The sequence below is a fragment of the Xiphophorus hellerii genome, chromosome 9, assembly GCF_003331165.1.
Source record: "Xiphophorus hellerii strain 12219 chromosome 9, Xiphophorus_hellerii-4.1, whole genome shotgun sequence".
Taxonomy (NCBI): domain Eukaryota; kingdom Metazoa; phylum Chordata; class Actinopteri; order Cyprinodontiformes; family Poeciliidae; genus Xiphophorus; species Xiphophorus hellerii.
The window spans coordinates 30,036,603-30,054,318 of NC_045680.1; the positions used below are offsets into that span (position 1 = coordinate 30,036,603).

Here is a 17,716-nt window from a genome sequence, read left to right on the forward strand (position 1 = left end):
TCTTGTGCTCCTTGTTATAAAGTGACAATAGTCTTTTGCAGCAGCATAGCAATATCTCATGCATAACAGGCAGGATATGATGCACAACCATCACCCTAATCTTTAGCTCTACCCCCAGATACTCAATCAGATTTCAGTCAGGTCTCTGACTGGGTTGCTTCTAGATCTTAAAATGATTTCTAGTTGGGAGAAACATGTTAGTAAAATTAAAGTAGAACTTTAAACCTAAATCTGCTAGGGGTACAAACGATTTTCAGTGTAGTTGAATGAAAACTTCCAAGAGGTGTTTCAGCAGTAATACTTTTGTAGATTAAAAAGTATCACTTTTTCAAGCTCAAATAACAAATGGAACATCAGTCCAGTTGTGTATGATTACCCATGTTATTTATTATTGTGGTGCTACTGTCCTTTAGTCTCTAGTAGCTTGAGAGGGAAAAGAGCAAATGGTCCGACATTGGGATGCAAACCTGGGATAGCTGCTTTAGAAGAAGCAACTGGGTGTGATTTGCTGAAGCTGATGAAAGTCATGAAAACTTGACATCTTTAAGAATTTCAGCTTAATTCTACAAAAAATGCCCCAAAGCAACCACAACAGAAATAAAACTGAAAAGTCTTTTCTGTCCACCGATGTCTTATTTGTACCCAGAATAAGATGCTTTACTTTGCAACACAGATCAAACGCCACTAAAGTGTTACAGTGGTGGAAGCTTTTACATCTTCCTGAAGAACAACTTCCTCAGCTTTGGCTTTCCTGATGTCCCGTCATTCATCTCTCTTCTTCCACCAACACGCAAATCAGAGGTACAGCTAAATATCTGAATATGAACAACATTTATACACACAGATAAAAGGGAACGGATAGAAAGGAGATTTTTGGGGCAATTTTGTTTATACATACTTCTATATTAGGAATCCAAAAATGGACTCATTCACGTAATCGAGCTAAATTAACTTAAAAAGTGTTTTCTTCTGTTTTCAGCTCCTAAATACCATTAGCACCTCAGAACTGCGTCAGTTCCTCATTCAGCCGGGCGCAATCAGTAACAGTTCAGGCATCTGCATCATTTTCAGCAACTACAACAACACTCCTTCCTTCCTAGAAAACGTATGTCCTCATCTCAAATTTAAATGTGTAGTAACATCTATGGGTGAATCTGGTTGTGTTCTCCTCACTGTTTAATATTTCTGTACAACACCTGCAGGAGGACGTCCCAGATGATGTGAGGAGGATCATCCTTCCCTGTGTTTGGCCTTTGGCTCTGAGCAGCAACAGAAGATCTGAGGTTGATCTGTGGTTTAACGTACGTTTGAGGAACTATCTGAGGTTCCTCACAAAGGATCTCATGAGCTTCAACAAAGTGCAGAATGCCTCATGTCTCACCTTCCAAAAACTGTGAGTCAGTGTCTCATGTTGTCATAACATTGACAAAAGGTCCCCATGTAACCACATTTCATTGCTTCCTGTTCCACAGGGTGTCTTTCATGGGAAAGAACTTCACCTTCACCGGTTCAGACTTTGGACAGCCAGATGTGTACACCACCATCAGAAGCTACTTGGGTGCTGGTGAGATTTTGGAGAAAAATGTGACACGAGAGACGTCTTAAGTCTCTTTTACACTTTAAGAATATATTTTTGATTAATTGGTGGTGTTACATCCCCAAGTCTAGGGGTAGAGGAGGGGAAAGTAACAAATGACCCGGGTATGAAGAGGCAAAACCAGGAGGCTGTAGTTAATGTTTTATTTAAAAATAAGCCAGGTAGAATCTTGAAAAACCTGAGGAAAAAATGAGAGTGTAAATAACAAAATCCAGGGTTTCTAATAAGACACAATCCTCCAACAATCTAACCTGGGAGAGACCAGGAACCTGGTGTCTTCATAAACACTCATGCCCCACTCATCTACTAGCCTGGAAAAAGAGAATAAGTGCACACACTTCCCTCAAACCACCACAAAGCTGCAGCGCACATGCTGCCCAGTTGGCCAAGAGGCCCTGAGATCAGTTCCCACCCAGCTTTATACTTCATGAGGCAGAGTGGAACCAGCTGCGACTGCTTAAGTTGCAAGAACTCAGCAGCAACCTGGAATTGACAAACACACATGTAGTCACCACAGCATGTAACAGTGTTTATGCATTGAGACAGTAATAAGTCCATGAAAAGTTTGATTTTTGGAAACGGATAGAAAACATCTATTACATTTTAATGACATTAGTGAAGTCTGCTGCCTAAAACACTGAAAATCCCTGTTTTTCCTCAGAATCTGTGGCCAGATGCTACAACGCCACAGACCCAGATCTGAACTCCACCTCCTGGTTTGTCAACTACATCGGCAGCTTTGTGATATTTATCACGCTGGATGATTTCAAAAACTTTGTCAACACCTCTCAGGTATTTCTGCAAACTTTCAAATCGGAACCTACCAACAAACAAAATCAGAATTTTACAAACTTGACCTGTGTGATCCAGCAGGTTTTGTCCGAATGTCTCTGACCTGTTTTGTGTTTTGCTCATCTATTTTTGAAGCTGATTGTGTTCTTGGAGGATAAAGCTAATCTGGAGCTCTTTAACAACGCAGCGATCCCACAAGATGTAACAGACTACTACATTTTGCAGCTTTATGAGTTCTACCCATCCTTTGGACTCATGATGTAACTATCCACCAGTTTGAAAAGGAAACATTATTATTACAAGAAAGTAATAAGTTTTATTCATTTTGCTAAAATCATCCTTCAACATGTCACCTTTCATTCAGGCTCCCAGGCTCTTTACTCTGCTCGCCTGACATCCCAAGCTCCTTATTTACTTCTCTTAGTGAGAACGATACGATGGCCATCTTGGACAAGCTGAAGACATTCTGCAACAGCACAGAGAATCCTGAGGTACCAGATGAAAACGTCACAGAGGTTCTGCTCAGTGACCGTCTGTATGACCTGTAGCAACATGCTTTTCTCTTTATTTCATTCAAGATTTCTCTTTTTTTGTCACACAGAAATCATTTGATTGCACTGATGGGTTTAAATGCAGGAAAACAAGATAAAAGCAAATATTGTCTATACAGTGGACCCCTGTTAATGGCGGGGGTTAGGAACCACTGCTATCTGCTGAAATCCACCAATACTTCTGACCCCATTAAAAATGGTTTTAACTGATTATTTCAGTAGCTCAAGCCCTTCCTGTCCATTCATTGTATATCCCCACAGTTCAGTTTATGTATCCAATAGTTATTGGGCAAAAGGTGGGGTCACAAATCACCAGTCCGTCACAGGGCAACACAGATACAGTGCAAGATCACTTATGTCTCTCAGGCCTTTATGATCTGTTTTCTGCGTTAACCTGGAAAGATCTTACCACTCCATTCCAATTTTCACGACAATCCTCCTCACATCACTTCAGTGACCAGTTTAGGCCCCAGGACAAGTGTTTCATTGTGCAGCCTGTGCAGACACCAAATATACCCTAATATGCATTAATACTCACAGTGGAAACCATCTTAGCACTACAGCTGAAGCTAATATCCATGCACTTCCTTATCTACGCCCTTGGGGGTTTAGCCAATCAGCGCCAAGGAAAATTCATGGCACTTTTACATTAAGTGCTTTGCAAATCCCAGCCAATAGCATGTCAACTAGCATTGCATCTAGGTATTTCAGCTTCCTAAGCTGCATTTTATATCAAATATGTCAGGATAAGCTGTTGAATAAGTCAGCAAATAGGCTCATTTTCCATGAATAATTTGATGAATTTGCACATTTTTAAGCACAAAGAGGCAGTATCCACTGACCAACGCCTACTGAGCTTTGCTTTCAGTCACCGATGCAACTTGCTATAGAATTCCCTTTTGTTGCCCGGCTCAGAAGACTGCAACAAGAAACTGGGAGGACACGACAACAAGAACCATTTTAAGCCCTTCAGAGAAAATTATTGATAAAAATGATTGTCTGGGGGTAATGGGCAGCAGCCCAACAACCGCTACACCAGCGCGTGCTCCCTCGGCCTGGTCCTCTGTCTGGTGCAGATCTTGCTCGGCCATGGAGTGGACGGCCCACACAGGTCTCAGCCTCTGCTCCCACACCGGGTCAAGCGACTGCCGCACCCCACGCCGTCTGGCCCCGGCCCCGGCTCCGGCTCCGGATCTCATCTGCCATGATGAGAGGAACGGGCGTTCCTTAAATACGATCCAGGTGGACACATGATCATAAGAGCCTCCCACAATTTGAAGACCTTAATTAAAAGAAAATTAACCGGCCACATTGCAACACAGCAGGGAGCCATCACACCGTTCTATAAATCTGGGTTCATTTAAACCCAGCAGGTTCAGATGTGTTGATCTGCTCACAAATGATCATTTATACAAAGACTGTATACAAAGATGGTAGAATTCTTAAAAATATGAAAATGTCACAAAAAACAGTTATATTTATTTAATATATGATGAACTGTTGTGATGTAGAGGGATGTTTGACCAGAAATTTAGTTCACAGCCATTAATAATGCATGTTTTATTAAACAGAGATCTGCAGCTCTGGCGTCCAACATCAAGGTCTTCACAGCGCAAACGTTTGAAGACCTTGGAAATGCGTCTTCTGGCCTGACAAACAGCCAGATCCTGTCTGTGTCGCCTGAGGTGCTGGTTTTGTCTTTGTCCATCCTGAGCTCAGTGAACACCTGGGGACAGGACCAGGCCAGCAACATCATCCACCGCATCACCTCCTCAAGCTTTCAGGTACAAACCCGACAATATACATAATAATCACGTCTTTTATCCATGAAGTGTAAACTAAATATAGCTCGACAGATTAGAAAGTTGCCTGCAATCAGCTTCCAGTTCACTGATCATGTTTTTAATGGGTGGAATATGACTGACAGATCAACAGCGCAGCCTCTCTGGAGTCTCTGGGGACTCTTATCATTGGAGTTCCTTCAAAGTCAATCAACAATATCTCAGCTTCTGAAGTACTCAGCGCGTCCAAGAACCCAACGCTTGTTTCCAACATGCTGGAAGCCCCGAAGGTTGTCCAGGAGGCTTTTGTCAAAAAGGTAAAAAGATGAGACTTCTATCTTAACTTCATTCATGATCATCTATTCAGAGCATCGTGTGAATAAAACAAGAAAAATCTGCCACTTAGTTCCTAGTTGGGATTGGGAACCTATTTGTGTAGAAAATACAGATATTTCAATATGTATGTTTGATTTTAATCTTTATTTATAAATGAAAGACACACAATGAAACATCGACTGAAAGTTGTGCATCAACTATACAAGTTGCAGCGACTAAAATGTTCCACGTGTAGCTTTTCAGACTGATGCAGTTAAAACACGTAACAGTTCTACTCATTAGACTTAAAAACAAGCTTTATTATAGTGTCCAATTAAGTGAAAAGACTCAAGAACTGGTAGAACTTTTTCTCTTGCTTACTGCTGAGTGAATGCATAATCTAATGCATGTAACCTCCATCCAGATCATTTCTGTGGACTCCAGTCCAGCCAAAGTGGTGGAGAACGTCCCTGATGCCTTAGCAATGGAGATCCCACCCTCCCTGCTGCTGTTTCCTGAGGGAACAGCCAACATCACTGCGATAAACAAGAAGACGTGGACCGCAGATCAGGTCAGTGTTTCCTGTTTAATGCAGAATGGATAATAGCGTGAAGTAGATCCAGGCTGTCAGTGGATTAACTTTGAAACACACGCAATCTCCCCAAAGCTAAATTAGTAAAAAAGAGTTTGACAAGCTATATTAAATATGCAAAGGTAACGCAAAAGTTGAAAATATGTCCACTTGGAGACTTCTACTGATGTGTAAATGTGTCCAATATTTTTCTTAGAAATGTAAAGGAACATTTTTTCATGCTACCTGAACACGTGCAGAAGGTTTATGTGAGGAACTAAGTGCAGCAAAGCATCGTTCTAAAAATATCTAACATGGACCATAATCAATCTATCCAGGCACTGGCTACAGCTGCTTATACAATTTTAACCTTTTAAAACAATACAAACAAATCTACAGTCAAGTCTGTACTTCCTATTTCTTAATGTTTCAGAACAATATAAAATCAAAGTAATCTTATAAATGAAAATTATTCTTTGTTTACCACTGATGAAAGTAAAAAAAAAACATTATATGCACTTTTAAATAATTTTTTATTATGATTCAAGTGTGCCAGAAAAAAACAAGATGTTTGTAAGAAAGTATAAATTGTTATCTTATAGTTCTCGGTATTTAATTTCATTGGCTTGTAGTTTTTGTTCAGACAACAGTTTAACGCCAAGCTAACCTGAATTTACTCCTTTGCTTTTCAAATTTAGAAAGCAGAAGTTCAACTAACATCTTAATGTCTTTTTTCTGTGTTTTTCAGGCCACCATGTTTTTTGCGACGCTGGCTGAGGCAGATTTTGACACTGAGCAGTAAGTGAACAAACCTGCCAACCCTGGTATTTATTGTGAATCTTTGAATGTCTCCGGTGTAATCTTTCTTGCCTTTTCTCCAAAGACTTTCTCCATTTGTGCTGCAAGGCTTCACATGCGGCACGGTTAAGAAAATGAGTAAAGCCCAAATCAGTCAGTTGATCCACGCCTGCAGGCCGAGGAAAGGCAGGGCTAAGGTGGAGCTGAAGGAACCTCAGGTAAGATCTGGAGCAACACTAACAAGTCACTTCATGGGAAGCAGCGAACCGTGTCTACTCTACATTAAACGTTATAGTCCACACATTTGAATCAATTAATTCAACCTTCTCACACTGTAACCTCCAGCTGACCTGCATGTACAACCTGATCCGTGACGACCTCTCTCAGAACTTCACAGATTATCCTCCAGACATGCTTCTCTACTTGGAGTGAGTCTCTCTCCTCCTAATAATTGTAACTATTGTGCCAGTTGTTTGAAAGTTATCTGATCACTAATATCTTTTTTACAACAATCCCCACCAACAGCTCCAAAAATGTCCAGAAAGCAAACTGCAGGTCCTACTTTTCTGCCCTGGGTGCCGCAGACTTCTCTGTGGCCTCCAGCATCTTGAACAAGGGCCCACAGAAGTTCAGGGAAGCTAGAGACTGCTTGGTGAGAGCCAATAAAAAAGAGAATCAATACAAAGACAAAGAGCCTATCTGCAGCATGCATCAAAGCACACATTACACATGTGCCTCAAATTATTATTCTACAGCAGAGTAATGGAACGTATTCACTGATTTGAACGTTTTTCACTGTTTCAGGGGATCAGTGGCAACAGCCTGAGCAGAGACAATGTGGAGGTCCTGGGGAACATGGTCTGCACTCTGAATAGATCCGACATTGAGAACTCAGATCCTCTCATCCTGGAAAACCTCAAAGCCTGCAAAGACCTCTCTGCCAGCCAGGTGGCTGCTATGGAAACACTGCTGCTGTCTGGGAAAACACAATACGGGTACTAAAGAAATTAATCCAGTCATTTAGTCTGCAGGGAAAAATCACTCAGCTTCTGTTGTCCTGCATTTTAATATAAATCGAGATAAAGTGGGCTCTTTATTTACATCTAACATACTTGGATGTTAGATTATCTTCTAAAATAATCAGATAGACTTAGATGGATTTCACAGCAACATACCAGGCAACAATTGATCACTTGCTTGTTGTCTGAATGATGACTTGTGTATATTTAAATATTTGTTAGATGTGTCATATTTGCACAAACCTTTTTTCAGAGCTGTAAACAGCTGGGACCAACAGACACTAGAGGGGCTGGGAACACTTCCTTTGTATTTAACAAGAAACATCTGGACACATTTCACAGCTGTAAGTCTGATGACGTTAAGATGCGACATTAAGTCACCTAACAACAACTCATTTGTCTTTGCATGAAAGAACTAACTGTCATATTATCTCTACTTTGTCAGGCAACACAGAAAAGATTCCTTAAGGGTTTCATGCCTGACCTAAGGATACAAAAAACACAGAAGTGGAAGCTCAAGAACCTGTTTTCACAGCTCACCCCTACAGCAGCAAAACGAGAAGCAGGTAAACCCTTTTAAAAGCAGCTACTGAAGCTAAAGCTGCAAGATTTCCTAAATGACTAAAGGTTGAGTTATTTAAGTGGAATAAATTAGTTGCAAACCAATCCCAACTCGTTTTCTCAAACTTTTAAAAGGATGCAGCGAGGGGAACATCACCCAGGTGACCGTCAGCGACCCTTCCTTCCCCTTTGGCTACAATCAGCTGCAGTTTCAACTCTGCCTGGACGTTCCCATTCTGAAAGACAACCTCTACTCCATCTGCCAGAAAGTGGATGATGATGGTTATAAAAGGATCATCCTCAATAAACTCAACCAGGTGACATGGGAATATCTGTTACTTTTTAAAGAGAATCAAAGTGTTTTGGTGGTAAAATCCAAGTGCTTTTTTATGGTTTTCACAGCTGCTTTTAATCCAACCTCCTCCTCTTACAGTAAAAACACTTTCCCAGAGTTTAGTGTAGTTGTTGGTTTCTCCAGAAGCTTTAAAATGTGCCAGATATGTACATATTCATGTGCATGTGTGAGTTTGCCTGTGTGTGCCTGCCAGATCCACCGGGTGGCGGACCCTGATAAAGAGGGTTGCTAACTAAAAGCGGTTGCCAACGACTGGACTGAGCTCAAACTGATTTGTACATTTTCAAAAATAAGTGCAAACTCTCACTCATCACAAATAAGTTTAAAAGCAGAATTTGATGTACTTCACTTTCAAAGACGATGATAACGCATGTAATGTCAGATTTTGGTGTTTGTTCAACACAGTTTGTCTCAATCTGTCTCTCCAGGCATTCCCATCTGGAGTTCCTGATCAGGAAGTACAGATGCTTGCTTCAGTCTCTCGCTCAGCAACACTTGATGACATCTCTAAGTGGAACATCACTGAACTGGATACCTTGGCAGCTCTGATGAAACCTGAAGATGGAACATGGGAGACGGCACAGGTACAGCAGACCGTAGACATTACCAAAACTTTCATTTGACTGGAATTTGGTAACTTGAGTTTTTCTTCATGATACATTTAGAGCAAAGCAATCATCACCAAGAACCTGAATACCTCTGGAAATTCACTGGGCAGCAGTGAACTGAACATTATTGACTCCAACCTGTGCTCACTGGACACCAGCACATTAGAGACCATCACAGCAGACAGTATCAGGTTGGTGTCAGCGTGGATATAACCAACATATCCACTGTGGTCGTTAAAGTAAAACTGAATGCCTCTGTATCTGTTGTCAGAAATACAAAGCGTCTAAATGTGACATCATGTTCAACTGAGCAGAAGAGAGTCCTCTACGAGATCAGCAACACCTCCTTCAGCGTCCATCGTGATAATCCGATTAACTTTTTTAACCTGGTTAAAGGCTATGTAGGTGAGCATGCCTGGTAACTGCCTAACTGTACAACTAAGGACCCTTCAGTAAGGTAACCTTCCTATTTCTGGTCGGTAGGTGGAGCACCTCAAGCAGATATTGCAGCGTTATCAAGACAGAACATCAGCATGGATGTCGACACTTTCAGGAGTCTGGATATCAATGTGATAACTGTAAGTTTACATGTGAAACAAACGATACCAGAAAATTGTGTGAGAAGTTTCTGTGGATGGAAAGTCAGTTTAGTGGCCAAAGCTACAAAACAAATCTCAACCTAGTGCATTTACTTACAGTAACTGCGTGGTTCTCAAAATTAAAGATCCTCAAAGAAATCTTCCTGTGTTTGTTTTTTTCCGACACAGAATCTGACTGTGGCCAACGTCCAAGGTCTGATGGGTGAAAACCTACGAGATCTCAAGCTGTTTGAGAATGATACTGTGGTTCAGACCTGGGTGAACCTACAGCTACAGTCTGACCTGGACAAACTAGGTTTGAATCTAATCACCACTAGGGCAAACCCAACAGTACCAACCAGCACTGAGCCACAAGGTAAAACTATCACCTTTCTCTTTAAAAATGGTCCAGGTTGGAATCAACAACAGTGCGGGTGACGGTGTGTTTACATCTGAAATTCAGATGAACTACTGCCTAAAATGAAAAAATATTTGGCCATCAGCAGTGTGTTTTCTGTACTGAACAGTTTTCATTTGTAACTGTTGGAGCTTTGTGAGCTAAAAGATAAATTAGACATCTTGCGGATCTTATGTGATTAAATAACAATTCCAATGAACCATCTTGTTTCATTTAAGTGTCTGCAGTAACGTGTTCATGGTGTGGTGCCAAAGGTCTTCTGTTGTAGTTTTACTGTTTACAGCCACTAGGGGGTGCCACTGTCTAACAAACTTAATTCTTTGTTTTAGGGAACACAAACAGTTCAAGTACAACCCCGGCCAGTACAGCAATATCATGTGAGCATACTTTACTTACATTAAATCCTTTCTAAATATTCAGCAGTAGAGTTTAAATCAGAAATGTTGTAAATGGACTGTGTTTGTTTGATTTACAGCTGCAACCACCAGTGGTGTCCTGGAGTTCACAAAATCACCAGTCTCCGTTCTCCTGACTGCTCTGCTCACAGCTGCTCTACAAATAATCCTACAACCAGCCTAATTATTGCACTGCTGCAATAACTCAGGCAATGCTTTCATACAGCCTACAGTTATTATCACTATTAGCTCTATTATTTACTCACATGTACAAAAAATACTTCATCTCACCTTTTCGATGTCTTTATTAGCATCATGAAACTAATCTATCTAAGAAGAATCATTTAAATCTTTACATAACTAGTTGATGGAAATTAGGGGAAAATTAAAAAGAACATTCATATAAAGTGCTAAATCATGATAAAATTAATTGCATTGGTTTTTATCCTTCCAGATGTAATTCTTTTCTTCCTGTACTTTGTCCTGTACTTTAAACATTATCTAAATAAATAAATGCATATGAATAAACATGCTAAGAGTGTCTTTCTAATTGCAAACATCTTGCAAAACCTCAAGAATGCGACATCATTTCATCTTACATCAACTTCAACAATCGGATGATACGACAACAAGTTTCATGTGAAGCACCAATCTTAGCTGTGAACTCCAGAACATCGTAGAGGAATATTTTTATAAACCGTTTCAGAAGTATTTCTGTTTCATTCAGTTTTACTCTCCTCGAATCTGAAACAAACTTCAAGAAAACTGTAAAACTGCTGACACACTGAGTTCATTTAAATCACAATTGAAACCTCACCAGATTAGAAACCAGATTAGAAACAACTGGAACATTGCTATGTTGCCCATCTTTGCCTTCTGTACTAGGTAAGAGCCTTCTAGATTTGCTTGTGTAGCAATAAAGACCAATAAATGTTAACTTTTTTCAAAAGCTCATCCTCAAATCCAACATATCCTCTAATACACATACGGTAACTTTCACTTAATTTCCCTGCAATACACATCATGATCAACTCACACAGGCTCACACATTCCTTTAAAATTAAGCAAAACAACCAAACCTTAAGTTAAATGTGAACCCTTAGTTTACTGACCTATCTTACCTTCATAAACTACACCTGGTGATATCCAACCTGGCAAATACACGCACAGTTTGCAACACCAGATTCCTTCATTTGAAAATCTTTATAAAATACAGAGAGAGCACAAGTCGATGCACCAAAACTCTTCAGTGCTATCAGGATATCCTACCTGTTTCACATTGGTAGGTCGCACGTTTATCTATGAAATTCACTGATTAGAAAATTTTATTTTTGTATATGGTGATGCACTAAATTATTAATCAGAATATACTACCTTTTTTTAAAATACAAAGGTATTGCAGTTCATGTCTTAACGTTGTAATATCCTACCAATTTCTAAACATAAGTGTTTGTAAGAATGAAACCGTTTCAAACAGGTGAAACAAGTTTTTATTGAAATTAAATTAAGCGCAAAAATCTACAAATACAGATCCAAGCAAACTCTCTTTTGAACGTTAATACATTGTATGGCAGTCTTTATCAAAGCAAAGTCAAAATGTCTCCACCGAACTGCAGGGGTCACTGTGCACCTGAAATGATAGGATATACTTTTTAATATGCTAATATTCATATACTAATATTAAACCATAGACATGCACAGTTTCAATCATGTAATATCGCCATCAACATCTATTTAGCATGGTTTAATAAAAAAAAGCATTATTAAACAAATATTTTACAGTATAGGGATAAAACAAGATATTGGTCCTGACTCATGTGATCAGTGCCGAGCGATGACTCTCTTGTTTATAGTATGCAATATGGTAACACCTAGGCCTGTCACGATAGCAAATTTTGCTGAGCGATTAATTGTCTCAAAAATTATTGCGATAAACGATAATATTGGCTTTCGCCCCAGGTCTGACCGGGGCGAAAGCCGGTCAGACCTGGCAGGCCCAAACGTGTTGTGAGGGTCTGCTGGGAACGTCTGGCGGAATCCCCTGTGAGACGGAGCTTTAACTCCCATCTCCGGCAAAACTTCGAACACGTCCCGGGGGAGGTGGGGGACATGGAGTCTGAGTGGACCGTGTTCCGTGCCTCCATTGTCGAGGCGGCCGATCGGAGCTGTGGCCGCAAGGTTGTCGGTGCCTGTCGCGGCGGCAACCCTCGAACCCGCTGGTGGACACCTTCGGTGAGGGATGCCGTCAGGCTGAAGAAGGAGTCCTATCGGGCCTTTTTGGCCTGTGGGACTCCGGAAGCAGCTGATGGGTACCGGCGGGCGAAGCGGCATGCGGCTCGGGCGGTTGCTGAGGCAAAAACTCGGGCGTGGGAGGAGTTTGGAGAGGCCATGGAGAAAGACTTCCGTACGGCTTCGAGGCGATTCTGGTCCACCATCCGGCGTCTCAGGGGGGGGAAGCGATGCAGCACCAACACTGTTTATAGTGGGGATGGTGTGCTGCTGACCTCTACTCGGGACGTTGTGGGCCGGTGGGCAGAGTACTTCGAAGACCTCCTCAATCCCACCAACATGCCTTCCACTGAGGAAGCGGAGCCTGGGGACTCTGGGTTGGGCTCTCCAATCTCTGGGGGCGAGGTCGCCGAGGTGGTTAAAAAGCTCCTCGGTGGCAGGGCCCCGGGGGTGGATGAGATCCGCCCGGAGTTCCTTAAGGCTCTGGATGTTGTAGGGTTGTGTTGGTTGACGCGACTCTGCAATGTCGCATGGACATCGGGGGCAGTTCCCCTGGATTGGCAGACTGGGGTGGTGGTCCCCCTGTTCAATAAGGGGGACCGGAGGGTGTGCTCCAATTATAGAGGGGTCACACTCTTAAGCCTCCCTGGCAAGGTCTATTCAGGGGTCCTGGAGAGGAGGGTCCGTCGGATAGTCGAACCTCGGATTCAGGAAGAGCAGTGTGGTTTTCGTCCTGGTCGTGGAACGCTGGACCAGCTCTACACCCTCGGCAGGGTCCTGGAGGGTGCATGGGAGTTCGCCCAACCAGTCTACATGTGTTTTGTGGACTTGGAGAAGGCGTTCGACCGTGTCCCTCGGGGAGCCCTGTGGGGGGTTCTCCGGGAGTATGGGGTACCGGGCCCTTTGATACGGGCTGTCAGGTCCCTGTATGACCGGTGTCAGAGTCTGGTCCGCATTGCCGGCAGTAAGTCGGGCTCGTTTCCGGTGAGAGTTGGACTCCGCCAGGGCTGCCCTTTGTCACCGATTCTGTTCATCACTTTCATGGACAGAATTTCTAGGCGCAGCCAAGGTGTTGAGGGGATCCGATTTGGTGGCCTTAGGATCTCATCTCTGCTTTTCGCAGACGATGTGGTCCTTTTGGCTTCATCAGATCGTGATCTGCAGCTCTCGCTGGAGCGGTTCGCAGCCGAGTGTGAAGCGGCCGGGATGAGGATCAGTGCCTCCAAATCCGAGGCCATGGTCTTGAGCCGGAAAAGGGTAGAGTGCCTTCTCCGGGTCAGGGGGGGTGTCCTGCCCCAAGTGGAGGAGTTTAAGTATCTCGGGATCTTGTTCACGAATGGGGGAAGAGGGGAGCGGGAGATCGACAGGCGGATTGGCGCAGCGTCTGCCGTCAAGCGGGCGCTGTACCGGTCCGTCGTGGTGAAGAGAGAGCTGAGCCAAAAAGCGAAGCTCTCGATTTACCGGTCGATCTACGTTCCCACCCTCATCTATGGTCATGAGCTTTGGGTCATGACCGAAAGAACGAGATCGCGGATACAAGCGGCCGAAATGGGTTTTCTCCGTAGGGTGGCTGGGCTCTCCCTTAGAGATAGGGTGAGAAGCTCAGTCATCCGGGAGGGACTCAGAGTAGAGCCGCTGCTCCTTCACATCGAGAGGAGCCAGTTGAGGTGGCTCGGGCATCTGGTCAGGATGCCTCCTGGACGCCTCCCTGGTGAGGCGTTCCGGGCACGTCCCACCGGGAGGAGGCCCCGGGGAAGACCCAGGACACGCTGGAGGGACTATGTCTCTCGGCTGGCCTGGGAACGCCTCGGGATTCCCCCGGAGGAGCTAGAAGAAGTGGCTGGGGAGAGGGAAGTCTGGGCCTCCCTTCTGAAGCTGCTACCCCCGCGACCCGACCTCGGATAAGCGGAAGAAGATGGATGGATGGATGGATGGATAATATTGTTTGAAGACCTTTTTACACTGATTTAATGGAAATGACGTAATAATGCATGTGATTTCCTGCCAAAGATAGATACACTTTATTTTCAAAAGAATATTTAACACTGGAACTGATAAACAAAATAAACAAAACAACCAAAAATAAAATGGATTCTCAGTCTCCACTAACAAAAAATGTACTTGATAAAAACTAAACAACATAAAGCCAAAGTGGAAATAAATACTGCATTCAACCAAAAGAGTGCAGATTATGAAGTCTGTATATTATGTTGCCCTTCAGTAATAATTAGATTTAAATAGAGAAGATGGGCACATCCACTACCTGATGCAATATTTCACACTACATGATTTTTTGCTCCTATTTTTCCCCTTACAACAATCTTAGATCGTTGGTCTTTCTAAGATTGTGTGGTGTGTTACGGTAGATCGTCGTTGCCGCTCCGATCCAAATCAGGGTTTTTCCCCAACTGGGAGCTTTAACTACACCTGTTGAATGTGACAGGCAGCCAATCAGAAAGCGTGGATTCTCCTCCTGTTTTCAGAGGGGAATCCCAAACAGCTGACACGGTGCAACCCGAAGTCCAGCGGACATTGGAGATGATATGTGGAAACAACATTAATGTTTATTCAACATGCAAAGAATATAGAAATGACAAGGGGAGGAGTTGGAGCGAAACCGATAACTTTTCAGCTGTTGTTCCTTAACGTGACGTAAATAGGTTCTAATGATTTTCATTCAGTCTGGACTTTACGCTGACACTAGCCACATGCATTGCAGGTAGATTGTAGTAAAGCATTGATTAATGCCTGGTTTTAAAATTAGTTCACTGAACTTGTAGCCATTATTTTGTGCCCATTGTTGGACACCACAAGACAGGACCAAACCTGATGGAACCGTTATACCTAGGATTTCTGTCGGCTAATGTATGGGTCTGTCAGGTTTTGAAAATGGGCCGACAATCGGCCAACAGCTCTAAGATCATGTTGTCTGCGCTGGGCTTTACACTAAGGAAATGAGGAAGGGAGGGTCAGTGGAGAGCACCGGAGTTGAGCCTTTTTTCATTCAGTCTCATTAGCTGAAAGAGAAAAAGGTCAGAAGAGACGATAAAGCCGATAATTAAAATGACTTCGATAGTTTTAATTTACCGTACGATTAATTGATTTATCGTTTATCGCGACAGGCCTAGTAACAACATAGCAGACGGCAAACTAAAGCCATTTATAAATGTATTTACAAGACGCCTATCATGTAAACTTAAAACAAGAAGTAACAGAGCAGCTTAAGGAAAGCCAGTCATGACATAAATTAAGCTTACTGTAATTGAGAAGAAATCTGCTGAGTAAACAACCTGTGAGGTAACATCGATGCGAGCGTTGCCTCAAGATGGGACATATTGCTGGGTAGCGGAGATAGCCAGAACACCGGCAGCATAACGGCACAGATGCTGCTGGCCGTTGAGGGAAGCGGTAATGGCGGATCTCCGGTCTCCCCGCCGCCTGAGCCGCTCGCGGTGCTGCACTGAGGGGGCCGACAGCTGCAGAGCGTTTCCGGGGAAGACTCAATCTACTGAGGATCTGCAGCTTTCCAGAACCAGGCTGCCAAGTATCGGTTACTTGACAGTAAGTGGCTTTTTCTGACAGCAGTCAGAGATTTTCCTTTGAAACATAATGTCAATGATGACATTATGTTTGAAATACATGTCATCATTGACAGGCTTTGTTCATGTGTGACCTGTTTGGGATTTAATTTGAGCGAGGCTGTGATGATTGCGATGACTGAATGTTGGTGTTCTTATCTTTGCTTGTGTCTAACTGTGAGGGTGAGAGGTTGTTTTCCGTTTTGAAACGGGTTAAATGAGTTTTGGACCAACATGTTAATTTCAGAAAATGATACTGATACTGTATTTTATTGATCAGGGTGCTTGAAATCCTTCAAAATGCTTCAAATTCATTTAGGTACATTCAAGGCTTGGAAAGTGCTTGATTTCTGTACAAAGTCCTTGAAAGTGATTGATATCCAAACTGCACAGTTTTTTTTTTTAAATAAAATCCAAATTATGGTTTGATTAAAAGCCTAAATGTGGAAACTTTTCTTGATTTATTTCAGATATATTACCAGTTATTTCCATTTCCCTAATGTCAGAAAACCTATCAAGAACATTTTCTGTGACTTTGTAATTGTGTTTAAGCATTTAATTTGAGCAGGAAAGTCATTTATTTTAAGATTTGTTTGTATTTGTTCAATGTAACCAATATGTATTATTCCTAATGGCTCAATGACTTATCTGTGACTGAAATAACGCTCAGTTTATAACTATTTGATAGTTATTGAAATTGGGGGATTGCTTTGCTAAAGTAGTGTTTTGTTCTCAGGTCAGTCAAGTGTGTAAGGTGTGTCTTAAAAACATTTGAAAACATAAAATGTTGTTATAGTATGTGTGTGGGATAGAATGGAAAATACCATTCAAATAAATTACTAATAATAATAATCAATGATATCATTGTTTTTTTTAAGTTCATTGGTATAGTTTTTATCTCGAAAGTGTGGCGCTGGAAAACTTACCTTGAAAATGTTTGAAAATGCTTGAATTTTACTTTGTGAAAAGTGAACAAACCCTGATTGTTTTTTTTTCTTGTGTATGAAAATGCAGTAAATTGTTTATTGTTGTGGAGAGAACACTGGCATCAAAAGGCATACATTGCACTAATGACTTAATAGCCCTGTTAAATTCTGGGGCAACAGGATGATTTCTGTTTAAAATGTTTCTTGATGGCTGACTTCCTCTGAAATGGCTCTATCAGTTCAATACATTTCTGTTGGGCTCTAGGGTTAGATAAACATCAAATGGTTTGGTTGTTCATTGTTCAGAAAATGGAGGAAGTGTATTCCTCTACCAGATTGTTCTGATACTGACATGCGTTTTGTTTTTCTAGCATCATATTTGACTGAGTGTCACTGACAGAAAGACATAGGAATGTGTTTGTAGTTCTATAAGTTTTTGGTCATTTGTATACCAAACTGAATCTAAAGTATAGAGTAGGGGTGTCAAACTCATATTTGTTTTGGGCCAAATCAAGATCATGTATGTTCTTAAAGGGCCAGTTGTGCCAGAATGTATTGATAAATCCTGTTCACAAATTGTTAAAATATCAAGGAATTCTTAAAATTTCACATTATGGAACATCTCTCCAGTTCCTCCAGGATTT

The 17,716-nt window shown here is 42.0% G+C and overlaps 1 protein-coding gene across 1 annotated transcript in view; it reads left to right on the forward strand.

Moving 5' to 3' along the window:
* Window positions 1–10,867, forward strand: part of LOC116725346 (uncharacterized) — a 35,317-nt gene extending 24,450 nt beyond the window's left edge. The window contains exons 53-77 of the mRNA XM_032571315.1: window positions 674–801; window positions 980–1,105; window positions 1,203–1,393; window positions 1,473–1,564; window positions 2,259–2,389; window positions 2,525–2,649; window positions 2,754–2,880; window positions 4,512–4,724; window positions 4,868–5,038; window positions 5,461–5,607; window positions 6,356–6,405; window positions 6,491–6,623; window positions 6,751–6,833; window positions 6,931–7,057; window positions 7,210–7,400; window positions 7,678–7,768; window positions 7,870–7,990; window positions 8,121–8,302; window positions 8,769–8,924; window positions 9,006–9,139; window positions 9,220–9,353; window positions 9,432–9,526; window positions 9,716–9,902; window positions 10,274–10,321; window positions 10,420–10,867. Coding sequence (XP_032427206.1) covers window positions 674–801; window positions 980–1,105; window positions 1,203–1,393; window positions 1,473–1,564; window positions 2,259–2,389; window positions 2,525–2,649; window positions 2,754–2,880; window positions 4,512–4,724; window positions 4,868–5,038; window positions 5,461–5,607; window positions 6,356–6,405; window positions 6,491–6,623; window positions 6,751–6,833; window positions 6,931–7,057; window positions 7,210–7,400; window positions 7,678–7,768; window positions 7,870–7,990; window positions 8,121–8,302; window positions 8,769–8,924; window positions 9,006–9,139; window positions 9,220–9,353; window positions 9,432–9,526; window positions 9,716–9,902; window positions 10,274–10,321; window positions 10,420–10,523 — 3,287 coding nt within the window. The 3' untranslated portion in view covers window positions 10,524–10,867. The remainder of the gene's footprint in view (window positions 1–673; window positions 802–979; window positions 1,106–1,202; window positions 1,394–1,472; window positions 1,565–2,258; window positions 2,390–2,524; window positions 2,650–2,753; window positions 2,881–4,511; window positions 4,725–4,867; window positions 5,039–5,460; window positions 5,608–6,355; window positions 6,406–6,490; window positions 6,624–6,750; window positions 6,834–6,930; window positions 7,058–7,209; window positions 7,401–7,677; window positions 7,769–7,869; window positions 7,991–8,120; window positions 8,303–8,768; window positions 8,925–9,005; window positions 9,140–9,219; window positions 9,354–9,431; window positions 9,527–9,715; window positions 9,903–10,273; window positions 10,322–10,419) is intronic.
* Window positions 10,868–17,716: the final 6,849 nt, after the last annotated feature.